The 19,528-nt window shown below is 27.5% G+C and overlaps 2 protein-coding genes across 2 annotated transcripts; one reads left to right on the forward strand and one right to left on the reverse strand.

Moving 5' to 3' along the window:
* The first annotated feature begins 2,134 nt into the window (after positions 1-2,134).
* On the forward strand, positions 2,135-5,519 carry LOC113366337 (aquaporin AQPAe.a-like). The gene is made up of 6 exons (XM_026607925.1): positions 2,135-2,294; positions 2,905-3,048; positions 3,435-3,545; positions 3,617-3,754; positions 5,058-5,138; positions 5,218-5,519. Exons 1-6 carry the CDS (start codon positions 2,145-2,147, stop codon positions 5,353-5,355), a joined length of 762 nt encoding a protein of 253 aa, XP_026463710.1. The 5' UTR covers positions 2,135-2,144; the 3' UTR covers positions 5,356-5,519.
* A 4,054-nt stretch (positions 5,520-9,573) lies between these two features.
* LOC113367814 (alpha-mannosidase 2-like) lies at positions 9,574-17,284 on the reverse strand. Its single transcript, XM_026609394.1, has 15 exons — positions 17,132-17,284; positions 16,876-17,070; positions 15,176-15,287; positions 14,290-15,111; positions 13,276-13,423; positions 12,916-13,212; positions 12,492-12,855; positions 12,298-12,429; positions 11,772-12,238; positions 10,819-11,037; positions 10,574-10,757; positions 10,336-10,499; positions 10,103-10,206; positions 9,846-10,045; positions 9,574-9,783 (listed from the first exon to the last, which is right to left on the reverse strand). Exons 1-15 carry the CDS (start codon positions 17,282-17,284, stop codon positions 9,574-9,576), a joined length of 3,771 nt encoding a protein of 1,256 aa, XP_026465179.1.
* Positions 17,285-19,528: the final 2,244 nt, after the last annotated feature.

Below are 19,528 nucleotides of genomic sequence, written 5' to 3' on the forward strand. Positions count from 1 at the left end.
ATATTTAATTTTTATATTTAAATATTATAAAAAAGTAAAAACTAAAAATATAAACGTGGGTGTAAAATGGTGGTGACATCTTGTAAATTTTATATTAATTATTTATATAATAAATAATAAATTATAAATATAATATTATTTCAAATTTTAATACATTTTATTAAATAAAATTAATTTAATATATAATTCATATAATTCATGATTAGAATAATTACGAAAAATTAAATAATATCTAATATAATAAAAAAATTTAACCGAAAAAATTTTGTTCGAAAATCCCAACACCTTATGAATTTTTTTTTTTTAATTTTAAATTGGTAAAAATTATAAAATTTAATAGATATTAAAAAAACAGCGATTGTGAAGTGTTCTAGTAAATAAATATATTAAATTATAAAATTAATTTCAAACTAAAATTATTTTCATCATATATTTTTACCACTTCCAGATTTCTTTTTAAATATTACAATTAAATTTTAATATTATTTAAAATGAAAAATAAAATTTTAAACAACCTGAGTGCCTTAGCAAGGAATCAAACCAGTGCTCCGAAAAGATCAGAGGACTGCGCTGTTCAAATCGAAAATGTCGACGATTCGGAAGAACAAAAAAGTTCAATATGTTAGTACATAAATAATAAAAATAATTTGTTTAAAAAATATTGTCTTAGTCTTAATTTTAGTTATAAAAAAACATAAAATTTGTGAGTAAAATTTACTATTTACGCTCATAGATTTTTTATTTAGGGCTTATTATGTTGCTTGGGGAACACCAGTTTGTATAATTGATTCTAAATGTTTATTACAAAGTAATGCAAAGCTTAGGGGCTTGGATAAAATAGAAATGTTATGTTGAGGGTCTATGAACGTATGAGTTGCTCATCACAAATTTTCTGTTTGTTCAATAATATCGTTTTAGTATTCAAAAAACTAAATTATTTCACCTGTGAGTTAAACTTACTTTTATATAGGGTCCGTCAGATAACTTTTTTTTTGAAAATGCTAGATATAAACTACTGAATATTTTCTCAATCTAAATCGTTTTTATTTGAAAGTGCAATCCTTCTGGTTAATAATCGAAAATAATTTCATTGAAATGGCTGTCTAACTTTTAAATGGCTGTCAAAAAATTCTAAATTGCTACGAATAAAAAAAAGTTATATGGCGGACCCTTTACATGTCTTTTAAAATAAATAAAATATTTTTAATAACGATCGCATAAAATGTGACTATCACCAGATTTCACTGTTTTTTTTTTAATAATAGAAATATTGCGTACAAAATTACAAACAAAAATTAAATAAAAATTATGAAGTGTTTTCGATCAATTCTACGATGAATGTAATAAATATTTACTATGTACTTTTACTCATCAATCATTTAGAAATCCGATTTTATCTCAAGTGCTTTCTGATTTGTAAAATTATCAAATAAATATACATATTTATATATAATCGTATATATGATTTATTTATTAGTCATTGATAAAATTTCCAATTTATAACATTAAAACTTTACAACAAATGGACGTGCTAGTACGATTTAGGGATAAAATTAAAACATTTTTTGATAAAATTGTACATATTACATATAATTAATTAACATAATATTACTTACTGTTTGTATCATGAAATTGAACTTGTTTCATAAATTTCCCATGTATCTTTTTTTTTAAACCAGTTCGTCTTCAAACCAGAATGTAAATATGTAAATATTTTAATAGTATTTTTTTAAAACAGATTTAATTTTAATTTGTAGATTATTTTTCATCATTGTCCTATAAAATTGTTCAGCAAAAATAATATGAAGTGTAATAAATTTGTAACATTGGCGAATTATTTAATTATTATGTAAATATTTTAAATATTTTTATTAATTAAATGATGGTAAATTTAAGTGATCTGATAAATAAATCAAATTTCGATCGAATCCAAATTTTAATAAATTTACAAAAAAATTATTTTATTTTTGTTGAACTTTCCTTTGCACTCGATGTTATCTAAGGTTTGTGTCTCTGCTTAGCTACAGCAGCGCCAAACGTGAAAAAAAAGTTTATTCAAATGCATTTTATTTACTTATTTTATTTACTATTAAATATATATAATTAATATTTTAATTATTTTTTTCTCAGGTGCGAAGCAACCAATGTTGGAATTGGCCATAAAAGGTGTGGCCGAAGTCACAGGTACGGCCATGCTTTTATTTTTGGGCTGTATGGGCTGTGTGACCGGATTGGCCCAAACGCATTTGGCCATTTGTCTTAATTTTGGATTTGCTGTACTCATCATTGTCCAGGTAAGAAAAGAAATAAGAAATAAAATAAATGATATGTGAGATGGAGTTCCATAAGGGATCGTACTAAGCTCCATAGTCACCAATTAGTCACTATTGTATTTGTGGCAGATTACCAATTGAGAAGTGACAAATAAAATAGTATAATCAGTGATATACCTATGATATTGCTGATGGAGTTCCACAAGGATAGATACCAAGCACCACAGTTATATTTGAAATAGAATAAAATTTTATATACTAGCTAGTATTGTTGGCTTACATAATAGTATTAGCTAAGAGTTATCAAGTTGCAACTATTATTAAATTTAAATTGATGTTTTTTTATAAATTATTTTATTCAATACTTTACAATTCAAGGCAAGTGTATAAATTTAATAGAACTAGCACAGTTTATGAGACAACCTTTAAAAAAAAATTAGAGTAATAAAGTGAAAATAATACAATGAAGGAAGTAATAGCATTGTGGGTATATAGACAGATTGTCCTCTCCACCTTCACTGGGTATTTTTAAGTACAATATGAATTAGCAAACAGTTTTATAAAAATAATTTTAATTTAATCACAATCCATAAGATTTGTGTACCCGTTAAGAAATATTATTTTTTTCCAGAATTTTGGTCATTTAAGTGGAGCCCACGTGAATCCTTCAGTAACAATTGCAGCCCTGATTATGAGGACAATTACACCAATTACAGGGGCAGTTTATATAGTATGCCAATTTTTGGGGGCATTTTTGGGCTTCGGATTGTTAAAGGTAATATTTACCAGAATAAACAATATATGAAACTGATTCTGGCAACTAGAAATAACACGTTTGGAAGAACAAAAGTTCCTCGACCTTGATTTGAAATTAAATTTTATTTATATTGTAAAAGCATAAATTATTTTAAAAAATTAGTAGTTTGCTGGAAGCAAAGTTTTTGCATCTTATGTAACAGTATAAATTTATATAATACGATTAGTAGTTTGCTGGAAGTTTATTGCATTTTAAGTGACAGTATGAACTTGTATGATTCGATTCGATGACTGCGAACGCTCTTTCAAAAAGCTTTTGGATCAGACAAAAAGTTGCATCAATTATGAACCATAATATGAATTTAGAAAAAATATAATTAGTTTTAATGTTTTTTATATTTTCAGTTATTAACTCCACGTAACATGATTTTGGGTATAACAGAATCAGTAAATGCCAGCGACGCCAGTCCCGGATTTTGCGCAACAATGCCCCATTCGCAACTTTCAGACATCCAGGTCAATAACAAAATCTTTCGAGGCTCTTATTCATAGAAAAAGGTTACTCATGTTTTTTATTTATATTTTAGGCAGCTGGTGTAGAATTCATAACAACCGGAATTCTGGCATTTGTTTGCTGTGCAGTTTGGGACCATAGAAATGCCAAACACCACGATTCTGTATCTATAAGATTCGGTTTGACCATTGCTGGTTTGGCCCTGGCCAGTGTAAGTAAAAAAAAACATTGAAAAAAATAAACCGATAAAAAACGCATCTGAATCTACAATTTAGATTATTCCCAAATAAATCATCAGAAATATTTGTATTTTATATGGCGCTTCTTATGTTGCTTTGAGGAACACCAGTTTGTATCTTTGGTAGTCAAGGGTAATATATTGATTTGTAACAAAGTAATGCTGTATTTAATATGCTATTTTGATAAACACATTTTTTTATAAATTTAGGTTATTACAATTATTATTATTAGTTTCTTAAAATAAAAAAAAACTTGCATTTATTATTCAAACTAAAATAATGCATTAAACAGTGTTCGATCGTTTTAACACAAATTTGTGTGGGGCTCAAAATAGTTTCTTGAGGTACACCAGTACAGGATATTATAAACTATTTTACTCAATACTTTTCCATCAATTCCATCATTCAATCAGAAATTATACAAATTCTAATAGTAGCAAGTGTAAAATGAATAAGTTTCGGTGTTCCTCAAGGCAGAGTGATAAGTCAATTGCAATATTTCGGACTTGCTTTTTCAATATAAAATTGCAATATTTCGGACTTGATTTTTTAATATATATTATATCAATTTATTTACAATCCGTTAACATTTATTTGAGACACTTTTTTTATTTCTAAGGTCCCTGGCCAGTGTAAATGAAATACAGATAAAAACAATAAAAAAAATAACGCAAATAAATCCATAATTTATATTATTGCATACTAAATTATTACGTTAAAATGTAATTTGTTTTATTAAAAACTATAGTAGATTATCATTCTTTATATGGGGCTCATTATGTTGCTTTGGGGAACACCAGTTTGTATAATTTATTCTCAACATTTAATACATTTAATACAACATTTAATGCACTATTCTGATAAACGCTAGTCTTTTTTATACATTTTGGAGTGTTACAAATGTTATTTCAATAAATTTTTAATTATTTAAATAAAAAACTTGCAACTAAAATTAAAATTAAATTGATAATTCATCTTTAAAGTTACTGGAGTCAGAATAGTGCCTTGAGGAACACCAGTTATTATAAACATTTTTTTCATCTATTATCATCACTTCATTATTTCATCAACGGTTAGATAAAATTATTTCTCTATAATTAATGACAATTGCATATATTTGAAAAATATAATGACTGCAACTAAAATAAATAAGTCTCGGCGTTCCTCAAGGTTAAATAATGAGACCCATACATTAATTTGAAAAAAAATGTGATATACTTATAACATTAATTTGTTTTTTATTATTTTACTTATAATTTATTTTTTATTTTTTAGGGTCCCTACTCAGGTGGCAGTATGAATACAGCTAGATCTTTAGCTCCGGCTCTGTGGAACGGCCAATGGGAGCACCATTGGGTAAAAAAAATATATTTTACCCGACACGTATGGAAAAATCCTAAATTTATATTTATTTATTATTTTTTTTATCTTTTAGGTTTACTGGGTAGGGCCCCCACTAGGCTCCTTGGTATGGACTTTGTTCTATAAATTCGTGTACAGGACCGAACCAGAAATTGTCGAAAATAGAGACGAAGGTGTCCCTTTGAGGGATATAGAACATAATAAATCGTAAATTAAAAATAAAATCTCGTAAAAGAGATTTTGAAATGGAAAATTATAATAGTTTTCAAGTTCTGGTTTTGTGGATGAATTTAGACAAGGATTTTTTGAGTGTCTAAATTTTTTGTTTTATTAAGTTTGAAACGTTTTTTTTCTCATATAGACAAATATTTAATAATGGTCTAGCAGGATTTTAATACATGACTTGTATAAAGTTAACTTGCAAAAATAATTTTTTCGAATGTATGTGTAGCTAAATATCCAAAACATTACTTATTTACTGAATATATATATATATATATATATATATATATATATATACTTTTATTCTGCTAGATTTTTTTGTTAATTATTATATAATTAAAATAATTAGTCATCACATTTTGTTTTATATTTTATATAAAATCAATTTAGTTTAGTTTAGTTTATTTTAGTGTCATTTCCAAAGAAATCTCTCGACTAAATAATAATTGTTATAGAATAGTTTATATGTATATTATAATTTAGATAAGTAAGATATAATGTATAAAAGAGTATTAAGGCAAGAAATAAACAAATATTTTTACTAATATATATTATTAGTAATTTACAAATATAATTTCACGGTAAGTTATTTCTTCAAAGATAATAATATGTTTTAAATTCAGTTCAAAACTTATATTATTTATTTTAGACGAACAAGAATCTTACAAATCAAATTTTGTGTAGATTTATAAATCTGTTAAGTTGAAACAAGTTTCAAGATATTTTTTTCATTCTATAAAATGAATAATTTTGTTAGAAACATAATAACTAAAATTTGTTTGAATATTTGCAAACCTTTTTTCATTTACTATATAATACTAAAAATTTAGTATTTGTTACAAATTATTTAAATAAACTAAAACATACAATTCAAAAATTTCGAAAGTGTTTGTGAATTTAGTTTGGAATTAAATGTTTTACTTTTTCAGGTGTTATTCATTTAGAATTTGTAAACTATTTATTTTTCTGATTGAAAAATGTATAACCTATATTTCTTGTTTAAATACTTTTTCGATTTATACTTGTTGTAAATTTTATTAAATTGTGCCATTTAGAAATGTTTGTTATTTTTTATATGCCATAAAAATTAGTGCTTTGTATGTAAAATAATATGAATATGTAATAATAATAATAAAAAATTGGATTATTCAAAAATTAAATAATATATATATATATATATATATATATATATATATATACTGTTTTTTGTTACTTTTCGAGCAATAAATCTGAATGATAAAGAACAAAGTTTTTTCTTTGTGACGTTTTGGATTAAATTTGTATCATCATCATAATTATTTCTTTAATTTAAAAAAATATTTGTTAAAAAGCAATAATATATAAGGTATTTAATGTTTCAAAATTTGAATAAAATATAATAAAATACAGTCAAGAAGTCTTGTAGAAAAAATCTTTTTCTAATTTTCCATATGTTCACATGTTATGAAAATCATGATTTTTACTACAAGATTTTTTCAGTGTATTTTATTATATTTTATTTAAATTTTGAAACAAATTTTATACCGGATATTTCTTTTTAACGAATAGTTTTTTAAATTAAAGAATAAAGTCTGATGATGAAACATATCTAGTCCCGAAACGTTACAACAAAAAAACTAACTATTTTTATTACTATTTAGATTTCTTGTTCGGAAAATAACAATATATACCAAATGTGCTTATAGAAATGCATTTATGTGCTTTTATAAATAAAATTGTGAATACTTTTGTAAAAAAACTTGAAGTTGTAAAATTTTGTTTAAGATTCTATATAAAATATTTGATTTTTCTTGGAAACCCTTGAATGTAATTATATATAACGAACACACATGATACAAATAGACATTTGTTGAATTTTTGCACTGCCAATTTAACACGTTAATCGCCATTTCAGTCAAAAAAGTGTTTTGCTAGAAGAAGAAAAGTTTAAATATGGCGCCATGTCAGTAGTATTTGTGCGAAATGAAAAATAAAGGCAGAAAATGTCTTTGATACATTAAATTTCCTTGATCATAGTCCATGTCATTATTTTTATATCGTGGCGATTAACGTGTTAATGTATATATAATTATAATCAATCAAATTATTATATATATAACAGAATTCAAGGAAAACTCACAACTTCTGCTAAAGCCTCCATAGTTTCATCAAGCCTTTAAGTCCACCATTATAAATTCACTAAAACTTGATGACAATGATTACAAATATAGCAAATTCAAATCTTGTAGGTTTTACACAACATTTACACTTGTTTATATCAATTTAAAATGGGTTTTAATAAAGATATGATATTATTTATACCGAGTGCATAATTATTAATCTTTTCGCCATTTTGACAGTTGACTACGAAGTTCGTGCAACGGAATTAACAACGATATCGATAAAAAATTTAAATATAGATAATAATGAATTTATTTTATTAATTTTAATAAATCATTTATATTTAATAATAAACCGATGTAAAGTTGATATACATAGTTTAAATTTAACAATTTAAAACTTTTTTTGTATATTTTTGAAAACTAACGGTTGTCAACACTGAAGCAAAAACAATTATATGCAATTATATACTCTTCTTTTATCTATGATTATATGGTTGATTTATATAATAATACAAATATTTGTTTTAATTTATAGTTTACTTAATGATAATATATCACTTGTTTAAGGAAATAAAAATAGTTTAACAAAAAATTTGTTAAAATTTATTTGAATTTTGCGCCATTTATTGTTCACATTTATCTTCTGGCGTTAACTTAACGGCAATAACGTCTAGTTCAAACGACACATTTTTTTAAATTTAAGTTATATTTAATAATACGTAGATAAAATAAAGTACATATTATATTATAATTAATATATATTATATTTATGCTTAATTTTCTATGTATATTAATATTTAATTAAGTTTTTAAATATTTGACAGCTCAATGTGTTAACCAACGAACAATGTTAAAATCAAAATGTCGGTTTGAATTAGACACGACAAGACGAACAGATCACGTTTAAATTAATTATTAAATTTGTCAGTGAATCAGTTAGATTTAAATACTAATATTTAAGGTTTTAATGTTTTTCTTAATGTGCTTATTGTGTTGTGAATTAAAAGTAGAATAAATGTATTTTTAAAAAGGTAACCTTTATTCGTTGAAGTTGTAATTGTAATTGATAGTTATAATCATAGATAAATAAACATAATGGTTATAACAATTGGTAAAGATAGATATCTAGAAGGATGAATATATATATATGGTTGTTAAAAGGCAAAAATGTAAAATTGTATTGAACTTGCAATATGTCAAAACAAGTACTCGAATTTATGAATTTGTTCTTGTAAATTTGCAAGGTTTCTGAAGAATACTTTTCTGGAGAGTTATTTTATCAAATTTTGCTTCTAGTTATTCATTATTACAGATAATAGTATAAGAATTAAATACTTTACTGTTTGTATAATAGCAATTTTGAAGTGTTCTTCTCGAAACTATTCATCGAACATATCTTCATCCTTCGATGTTTATATATATATTTATATATATATATATATATATATATATATATATATATAAGTAGTTAATAATAATTGTTGTATATATAAGACTTTGTTAGTAATAAATATTTAATATAAAACTTACCAATACCTTATATAAAACACGACAACTATATTTATAAGTATTTCAGGGTCTGCATTTAATATTTTACAAGATGTCTTCAAAGTTTTTACATCTACATTGCACAAGGCTATTGATGAGATTCATCGACTGTCAATGTAAGTAAAATTTAATGTTTTTTTCAATTTAACACTTAACAGACAGGTTCCTTAAATTCATATTATTACATATACATGCAGATGATTGTTTACATGCTTAGAAAACGCTAAAAGTGTGTATACAATTATGAAATATTAAATAAATTGTAGATGCAATGCTTTATCTAATTTTCCTGAAATATTTATGGAAACTGGACCCGATAGAATAGATTTAATTTGTCTGTTAAGTGATAATTTAATTCTGGTCTAATTCATTAATGATTATCATTGCCACATCATAAACTTAGCATAGAATACAATTTTTATTCACCTAATCATATATATTATCTATTAGAGTACAAGATTGAATATTTATTTTTCAAATAACACTTTTACATGTTCCTATAAACAAGCATTATTCAAGCTTGATGCACAATGGATCATATAAATCTAATTATTATATTATGCAAAATCTATCCTGTACATTGCCAAATCCATCCTCTCGACAAAAATATCTCCCAAGTTTTTAACCAGCTCCAAATCCTTAACACCTGTCAGACTAGTCTTGGTTAATTTCTTTATTTTAACATCAGTCAATGTAGTATCAGGATGCATTCTTGTATTGTGACAAGTGTCCGAAGGATTTGTGCCACCTATTCGACAACTGTAACCCTGGATAATAAAAACAAGTCAGTACAGAACTTATACGGTTAATATCAGTATTATTGTTGTACCTGTCTGTGCAACATCAACAGAGCATTCGAACCAGGAAATTGATGATAAGTCTCATCGCTTAGTATTCTCAGATTGATTAATCTCATGTCGCAAAGCAAAGGATGTGATATTAAAGGAACTCGACTTCTGTCCTGGCTTATTGTCGTGTACTCAGTTTTAGAGTTAGACTCATCCATTTTGTTGTTCATGTTGTAAGTAGCTGTAGTACAATGTTGGTTAAAATATGAACTATTTAATAGGATAATAAAATACTTACAGCTTGCATTTGGTTCTTCCACAGAATAGATGTTAAGCGGATAATTCAAAGCATCTGCTAATCTTGTAGCTGCCAAACTTGGTAATTGATACTCTTTGCTCTGTCTCTTTGGTTTCATAGGTTTTTTAAATATACTTTCTTTAATATTTGGCAAATGCATATCTTGTCGTATACTGCAAAAACAAAACTGTTTAAAATTCTATTACCAGATACAAAATAATGTTTTCACTAACTTTAAATCATTCTCTTCTGAGTCAACACTTTCAACAAGTAACCAGTTTTTAAAAACAGTCGGTTTATTGTCAACAAGCATTTCATCCATTCCACGTTTATCATCATTAAATATTCTTCGATCTAACATTACTTCTAATTGTCCTGGATATAAACTAGCAGCACCCTGCAATAAAAAAACATACATTATACATATATATATATATATATATATATATATATATATATATATATATTTACTTGTGCATGATCTGTTATGAACGTTAATCTAATCTTGCAATCCTGAATGAAAGCCATACTGGTTATCGGGTAATAGTTGCCTTCAGCTTCAATTTCTGGAATAAAGTTTCTCTTATGGTATTGAAAAGAATTAGAATCAGCGTAGAACACTGGTGGTAAATCATTGTCGATATTTGTTTGCAACCTGAAACATTATTTACAATCTTAGTACCTGCATAAGTTTTTTATGATGTTTTATCATTTACCTGAGGAACAGTTCAGTGTTCAATGCAATGCTTTTGGAAAATACTCGTAAGTCGACCAAGGTTTCCAAATATACAGCACGCATTAATTCGCTATTTTTGGAAGGATGATCACCAGTTTTAAAATTGTATATTCGTGTAGTATGTGATAGGAGTTTTTCGTACACAGCTGTAAGTTCACTCAATATTGGTCCTTTTGTTATTATTATATTTGGAGACAAACTATAAATTTTAAAAGTGTGTTAAACTACTTATATATATATATATATATATATATATATATATATATATATATATATATATATATATATATTAGGGTGGTTCTTAATATGGACATTATGGAATTTATTTGCTCCCAAGGGCTCAAATGCTTCCAAATTAATAGTAAAAAATTCTCTAAAAGTTTTAGCTCTGGATAATAACATTTATATAGTCCGCAGTTCAATTAAAGGTTTCGTATATTCATTATTAACATACATCATTAAGTAAATTCTTGCGCCATCTGTGGTTGCAGACTTGTAATTTTGATGGCAATTTGTTACTGATAATTTGAGTGTCAGAATCACCAATTAAATAAATATTTTGCTGCAAAATTAATGTTGATGCCATAATGAATAAATATTTTCTTAAACAGTCCACATGGATTTAATTAGAGATTGAGTGTTTTATAAATATTTTTAAGTATCATAATATTTGAGTTTACAAATGCTATCACAAATGGCGCAAGAATATATGGTAATAATGTATATACGAAACTTTTAATTGAATTGCGGACTATCTAAATATTAATATTAAGAGCTAAATCTTTAAGAGAATTGTTTTTTATCAATTTAGAAACATTTGAGCCCTTGGGAGCAAAGAAATTCGAAAATGTCCATATTAAGGACCACTCTAATATATATATATATATATATATATATATATATATTTATATATATATTTAATTTTCTATTTACTCTCTCAAAATTTTCTTATCCAACTCAGTAGCATTCGGATCAGGTTTGAACAAATAAGCTCCTGAAGTATCGGCTATTTCGGCACCCTTGTAATACCCAAAATTAATATTACATTTGATTGTCTCAAATGTACTTTCATCACCACTACTTTTCCAGAAATTTTTATGCATTATGGTTTTTAAAAATCCGCTGTCACCATCAAGCGATAGGATTAAATCTTTATTTTCCAACTTGATATCACCGGATGGAATTGGTTGAAGTGGAAACATTGTTGTATTGAAGCATTTGTTGCAATAGATAGTCGCAAAGTTTTTGGGATCTTCTTGCTTGGTTGTGATTATGGAGTATGTAGATAAACTTAAAGGTGGTAGGCGGACTATGAAGGATACTTCAAATTCTTTATCGGATATTGTCCATTGTGGTAGAGTTGTGGACGTGTTCCAAACAGGACTGATTTGTATGCGTACCTAATGAAAAATAATATTGTCAACTAGAGTTGTGGTGGTGGATTGGGGATGGAAATTACCTCATTATTCTGGTCGTCAAGAATTGCTATTTTGGTATCGTTCACGCGTATTATGACGACTTCAGAACGTTCTTGCGGAAGCGAGTTGAACATCACGATTTGTCTCTTGTCTCTCGACATCGATATACGAACCTGAAAACACACAAAATTGTCACAACTCCAACATCCAACACCAATATATTTTGCACACAAACCTTTCTATCCAACTTATCATAACTCTCCTTCTCGATATCCTTCAAAATAAAACCTTTCAAATCATCTCTGTCTTTTTCCTTGTGTTCAACAAGTAAACCCTCGATGGAGTCTTCTTGTATCTTGTTGGCAATTTGCAAAGCTTCGAACAGTTTCAATCCAAAATCCTTCATGACTGCTTGTTTGGAAGTTCCAGTAATGGCATCGTGATGCTGAAACAATGCCAAATGCCTTCTGGCACGAATCAGACTGTCGTAATGTTTTTCAAGGATTCGCAAATGGGAAGAGTATTTTTGTGAGCTGTTTGGGTGCTGGGATAGTTGACGTGCTCTATTGGTGGCTATTGTGTATAAAATCTCAGCATTCCTGAATGAAAATCATTGTCACGCAATGTGCTAAAGAGTAAAAGTTTTTTATCCCACTTACCTTAAGTTGTGTTCAACAGTTCTGTCCAATATTTTCATATAAGGTCTAGTCGTATAGTATCCTGACCAATAAGCTGGTTCGCCATCATTGTATATATCAGAATACACAAAGAAATCTCCAGCAATTTTTGGAAACTGTTGTCGTGCCTCTGTTGTTCGTTTTTCAATAGCTTCAAAATAATCTCGAGGCGTACCGAAAGATATTTCTGCTCCATATCTTGATCGATATTTATTTATATAAGCGGCTAGATGTTTGTAGTTGTTGTACTGCTGGTCGAGTTGTATTTCTTCATGATAACTGAAGATAAAGTACAAAGTTGTACAAAAATAAATAACATCACTATCATCACTTATTTTTTACCTAAAATCACTCCCAAGAGGAACAATCAGCACATTATGCGAAAACAAACTTGCAGATTTCGAATATTGCTCCAGCAGCAACTCTGCTTTTTCCTGCACATTATATTTATCTATGAACTCTACTGGAAAATCATCGAAGATTGACACTCCTAAAAAATAATATAAGCATTAACAATTCAAACTAGAGGTGTATGGCATCGTGTCTTAAGGCAAATTGCTGGAACTTCCCGTACCGTAACGAAATGTTCGAGGAATACTGAATGTTTTCAAATAGATTATTATTAATATTGTAATGTTGTCTAATATTTATAAGAATTATATAAACTGAATTGCAAAGTTGAAATTATTTGTTTGAAGTATATTAGAACTATAGTCAGAATTAAAAACAAAATCTGAATTATTTTCAATATACAAAAAATTTTTTTTTGAAAAAAAAAAGTTGAAAAAAATTTTTTTTCTCCAAAATCAATTATTTTGTTAAGACAAGCAGAAAGTTCTTTGAATCATTTAAATCGGACGCTTAGTTCACTCAAATACTGCCATTTTTTGCACATTTAGCTCTGTATCTTCGAAATGGCGGAACCTGCCTTTGCCAAAAACTAATCACCACTTCTCCCAATCATTAGGAATTGAATGTTTTTTAGATCATTCAAATCTGATACTTCGTTCTCTTAAAAACTCGCTTTGTATTTTCTGCACTCTTTGCTCCGTATCTCCGTAACGACTGGACCTGCCTTTGCCAAAAACTAATCAGCACATCTCCCTATCAATAGGAATCGAATGTTTTTTAAACCATTCAAATCGGTTAATCCGTGCGCCCGAAAACGTGGACGAAAAAATGCGGACATACAAAACACACACACATCCATTTAGTTTCTGAGGTATGCCCTTTAAAAATGTTCAGAAACCTTCAAAACGTCGAGAAATGCAAAATTTTCATTTTCGATTTTCGTCCCATTACTATAACTACTCTACGGGAAGTTAAAAAAAACTATAAATATTGTAATCTACTTACTTTGATTGTAATTAAAATCGAATTGTGCACATATGTTCCTATGAGGGCCACAAGTGTAATCGATGGAATAGAGATCGAAGGGCATATTGTGGGCCAGGATTGAATTTTTTGGTTTGACTAAACGGGATATAGATTTTTTAATTTTAAGTTTGCCTTTTGGAGCTATATTTGGATTTTTTGCCTTGTTTTGAACGTTGATGTCTCGATTGTGCATGTTTTCTGTATTTATTACTGTTCGTTTTGGACGTTTTATCATCTGATCTTTTATCTTAGAGTAATAATCCAAAATATGTCTTGGACTATTATCATTTTCCAATTTTTCTCCGTGTGCTTTATTGTTTGTAGATTTATCTTTGGGAATTTGGTCAGTTTTTGGAGATTTGAAACTACTAAATTCATTTTTACCAAAATTTATTATGTCGGATGTATCTTTGTCAATCATCAGATAATCAGAACTTGAGTCTTTTGGATTTTTATCCAATGCATCACCAGATATTTTATTTTCACCAATATATCGTTTGTCTTTATTTAAAAAATTGTTCACCACAGATTTATGGATATGACCAAAATCTGCTATATGATTTTTTTGGCCTCTTGGTGTTTTGTCCAAATCTTCGATTCTCCATCCAGGAACCCACATAAAATCTCCAAATCTCTTCCAAGCAAACCACTGCTTCCAAGCAAAATGAATTCTCTGTATAATAGTCCTATGGATTCCAGAATTACTTAAAATATAAGGAAATGTGCTACTGTGTCCAAAAGGGTCGATGGACCAGCCTGTTGTTGGTGTAACGTTCAGGTTGAGTTTTAACCATTGGTGACCTGGTAATAGAAATAAGTTGAAGGTTAGTGGAAATAAATATGTTTTGTTGTGTTATTTACTGACCTTCTACAAGTTGGTTCCACATTGCAAACAGGTGCACATTGGCTTCGTCAGTGACAACCCAACCACCGGTTGCTATTTCTATTCTTCCAGCTTGGACAAACTCTTTGAACGCCTAGAAAAAAATTAACAAGGGAAAAACTTGACTTATTGATATTTCTTATTGATCACTGTTTGACCATCCGGTTCGAATGGACCAAAAATATGTTGTTACAAGATAGATTGCAAAAATGTATAAGAAGTTCGTGATCCACCGAGATGCTGCCGAACTTTATTAAATGCACTTGCATTTTATTTATATTTTCGAAGGACCAGATATATTTAGATAATGGCTATATCAGACCGATTAAAAGATTATAACAAATGTTTAAATGTTTTATATTTAAATATTACGATTTATAGATGATATGTTTCTTAGTTGAAGTTTGAATTAATACTTATGTCTGTTAGATGAAATTTGAGATATTACTACTTTGAGTGTCGATTTAAGACTGATGTTAGTTAGATGAAATTTTAGTTATTACTAAATTATAATGACTTTACAATTTTATATGATTTTTCTGATTGGTTCGTTTTTGTGGGTTCAAGCGACATTCCGTTACATTTTTGACCAATCAGGTATTATTATTTTTAACTTTCCGAAGGAGAAGTTTGTTTTCATGGAAAAATCCGATTTGCTAATTTTATGTTTTCTCGACGTTTGAAGCCATTCTGAATCGAATGAGACCAAATTTGGAAAAAGTATGTGTGTGTGTGTATGTGTATGTGAACAGATTTTTTTTTTAAATTAATTTCTGAAATACTGAATAAAAAATAGCATGCACAAAATTTCTTTCATGTACGTAATAGTAATATATCTCTTCTATCAAATAATGTGTTATAAATATATCAAATTCCAACTTATAAGAATGAACAAGGACAAATACGATTGAATAGCAAGATTGAACATTAGGGGTCGTCCATTAATCACGAGATCACTTTTAAACATTTTGGACCTTCTTTCGCCCAACATTAGGCATATTTTTAGTACTTGGAAACAATCGTTAAATTTTGATTTTTTGAAAAAATTTGGAAATGTTTTAAATTCAGATAAAAAGTAAATAACACGTGATATCTTACTAGACCCGCCTTTTCAACATGATATTTCGTGATTTTTTGTCAAACCCTTCCCCTTCTTTCAAGCCTTGCGTGATAAATTGGTGACCCTTAAGGGCGTTTATTAATCACGTGATCGATTTTTTAAGGATTTTTGGAAAGTAAAAAAATGCCATTTGACGGTCACAAATGATCATTAGACATATGCACATCAAATTATCATATATTTTATATTATTTTATATTATATTTTGTCTCTATGCAGTTAAAGCAGTACGATTGCTTTGAAAAAAGTTCAGAATTCCCAAAACATTTCAAAACAAAGAAGGCATTTTTTTTCAAAAAAGGTAAATTTTTGTCACAAATTTATAGTTTTTCAAAAATCTAATTTTATTAAAGTAAATTTTTTTCAAAAATGTTAATCTTTTTAAAAAAAAATAATTTTTGGTACAGAAAGTTCCAGAAATTTTCCTTAAGGCACGATGCCATGCGCCCCACTAAACTAGTGGACTTAAATGAGAGGGATTATTTAATAGTTCTAAATTATATAATAAGGGATGAGGGTTTACAATTAGGGTTGAGTAAGGCGTTAACAATTATTATTCTTACCTTTTGTTTTATGGGATGTGCCTGATCCCACCAAGTCTGCAAAAAACAAATTTCAGCCCAGACGAATGTCAATTTGCGATATTCACTCATTTTTTTAACCAAGTTGTTCAAAATATTTCTAGTTTTTGTCTCAAAGTACTGCTCGAATGTCAAAAGCCAACCTGCATCATTATGCGAATGGGGAACCAAAATCACCTGGAGGAATAAGCAATTACATACTTCTGTTACTTTTTCTTATCTCATCGTCAACTTTTACCTTGAGATGCGGTTTTTTCGTATTTCCTTTTTCTTTATTATACCTGGTTTCAAATCTATCATCCCAAAATACCTTATTTTGGGTCCAATTAGGGTGGAAGTAAAATCTCTGGTAAAGTGCAGACGTGTCAACGTCTGCCTGGTTTTGTACCATTACCATACTTTTTGGGCATGTTTGGGATATGGAGTTATTTTGGTACAAACTAGAATTCAGGACAAAGTGTGATGATACGGAGGCATTTTGGTACAAACTAGAATTTAGGATAAAATCTGATGATACGGAGGCATTTTGTTACAAACTAGAATTTAGGACAAAGTGTGATTAGGGTTTGTCGGTTTTCAAAAACCGGTTTTTGGCGAAAATTATGGAATTCGAAAACCAGTTTTTTAGTGAAAAAAGTCGGTTTTCACTGTATAAATGGAAAATGACAAATATAGCCAAATATACAAGATAGATGAAAGCGTTTTGATTCTTAAAATCATATCGGTTCAATAGCATTTGATATCTTATCAGTCTGCAATTCTTCTTTTTCTTCTTCCCAGAAAGGATTTGTATATATTAATTTTGATTTTTATACCAGTGTTTGTATTAATTTAAATCAGTGTGACTTCTTCTTGAAGAACTTAAAAAAATGTTTTAAGCCCTAGAAGCCACAAATAAAAGAACAAAAAACTTAGAATTATTATATCAGGCTTTAAAAGCAATTAAGCATAATTTGGTCGCAAGTATGAGAATTTTTTCTATTTCAGGAATTTTTGCGAGTAACCAAAGGACACATTTAAGTAGCAATTCGATAGATGTCTCAGTTTCTTGAAATCATATGTATTATATTAAACAAAAAAACATTTAGAATGTTTAAAATTAATTACTTAAAATTGCTCTGAACAGACAATACTCGAGTTTAGCTAATTGTCTTTAAAACTAAAATTGATATCAACAAGTATATGTCAACATGTATCTATTTTTTTTTAATTGAATGATTTTTTTTTTATTTAAAAATGTGTTATTTTTATTTATTCGAAAGCTTTCCTTTCACTATCATAAAAATATTTTCTGTCTTATATGTGAAAATGATTCATGAATAACGAATAATTATTTTCAAAGTTATTTAATCAAGATAAACTATTATTTTTTAGTTCAACTAATTAAAATTAAAATAATTTTACTATCTATAAAATTAAACAACAAATAAATTCACTCAAATACTGCTTTGAATTACACTAAAACTGCGGATGAATTATATATTATTCGAGCAAAAATTTATTTTCTATATAAAATTCGAAAACCGGTTAAAACCGTTTTTTTTAGTAAAATTGAAATTCGAAAACCGGTTTTCTGAAATGTCGATTTTTGTATAAACCCTAAGTGTGATGATATAGAGGCATTTTGGTACAAACTAGAATTTAGGACAAAGTTTGATGAAAGTAGATTATAATCGTGTTGGTTGTGAGTTTTTGTACCTTTGACCATTCGAAATTCTTATTTCTCCAAAGATTGTGGTTTGGAGTATCAAAGGTTCAAGATGTTGAAGATTCGAGGCTGCTTTTTCTTTTTTGACGACACTCAGGGAATAGAATGCCAGGAGGACGCATAGTAAAAATGCACCTGGGACGAAAAAAATATATAAAAATATATCATTTTTTTTAATTACAATATTTATTCCAACTGTTAAATAATTAACATCTAGCAATAATGATAAATAATAATATTAATTTAAATAAATAAGAGTATAAAGGATAGAATTTACATTAAAATGATATCCCTAGTTTGATGATTTAATATACAATAAAAGCAAATAATAATAAAAATAAAATTAATAAATAAAATAAATAAAATTTCTGAATAATAAAATAATACTAGAAAAACAATAAAGTTGAATTAAAACAATGAGTGACAAATAATAATAAATATAACAAAATAACAATATTAGAAATAATTATAATAATTTGTTGGTGCAACTTGTACAAATATGACCAGAAAATTAACTTTTATCTCAGAAGCAAAATTGTGATTAGATTTCTTTTTATTAGACTTACAATTCATAAACACTTTAAGGCCATTTCTCAGTGTCAATTCCATGGTACACCAGAAATATTAATTGTTATTATATTTCTATTTAATTTTTATCATTTTTATTCATTTGTCTAATGTCAAAAATAATTTTTTAGTGCAAAATAAATGTCATCAGTGATAAAAAGATTTCTAGTCGAAGGAATAAGAATATATGGATGAGCTATTGTTGTTTTTAGTAATTAAATTTTTCATTTAGTGACAAATATAATCCTAACAACATATAATTAGTTGTAAGTGGCACTTTGCCTTATGGCAAGTTGCCTGAACTTTCTAACAGTGTAAATAATTGTCTTAGCTAATAAGAAATTACTATATAAATTTATA

Source organism: Ctenocephalides felis, unplaced genomic scaffold (genome assembly GCF_003426905.1).
Source record: "Ctenocephalides felis isolate EL2017-DRISC unplaced genomic scaffold, ASM342690v1 CF-g0.4_SCAFFOLD_01170, whole genome shotgun sequence".
NCBI lineage: Eukaryota > Metazoa > Arthropoda > Insecta > Siphonaptera > Pulicidae > Ctenocephalides > Ctenocephalides felis.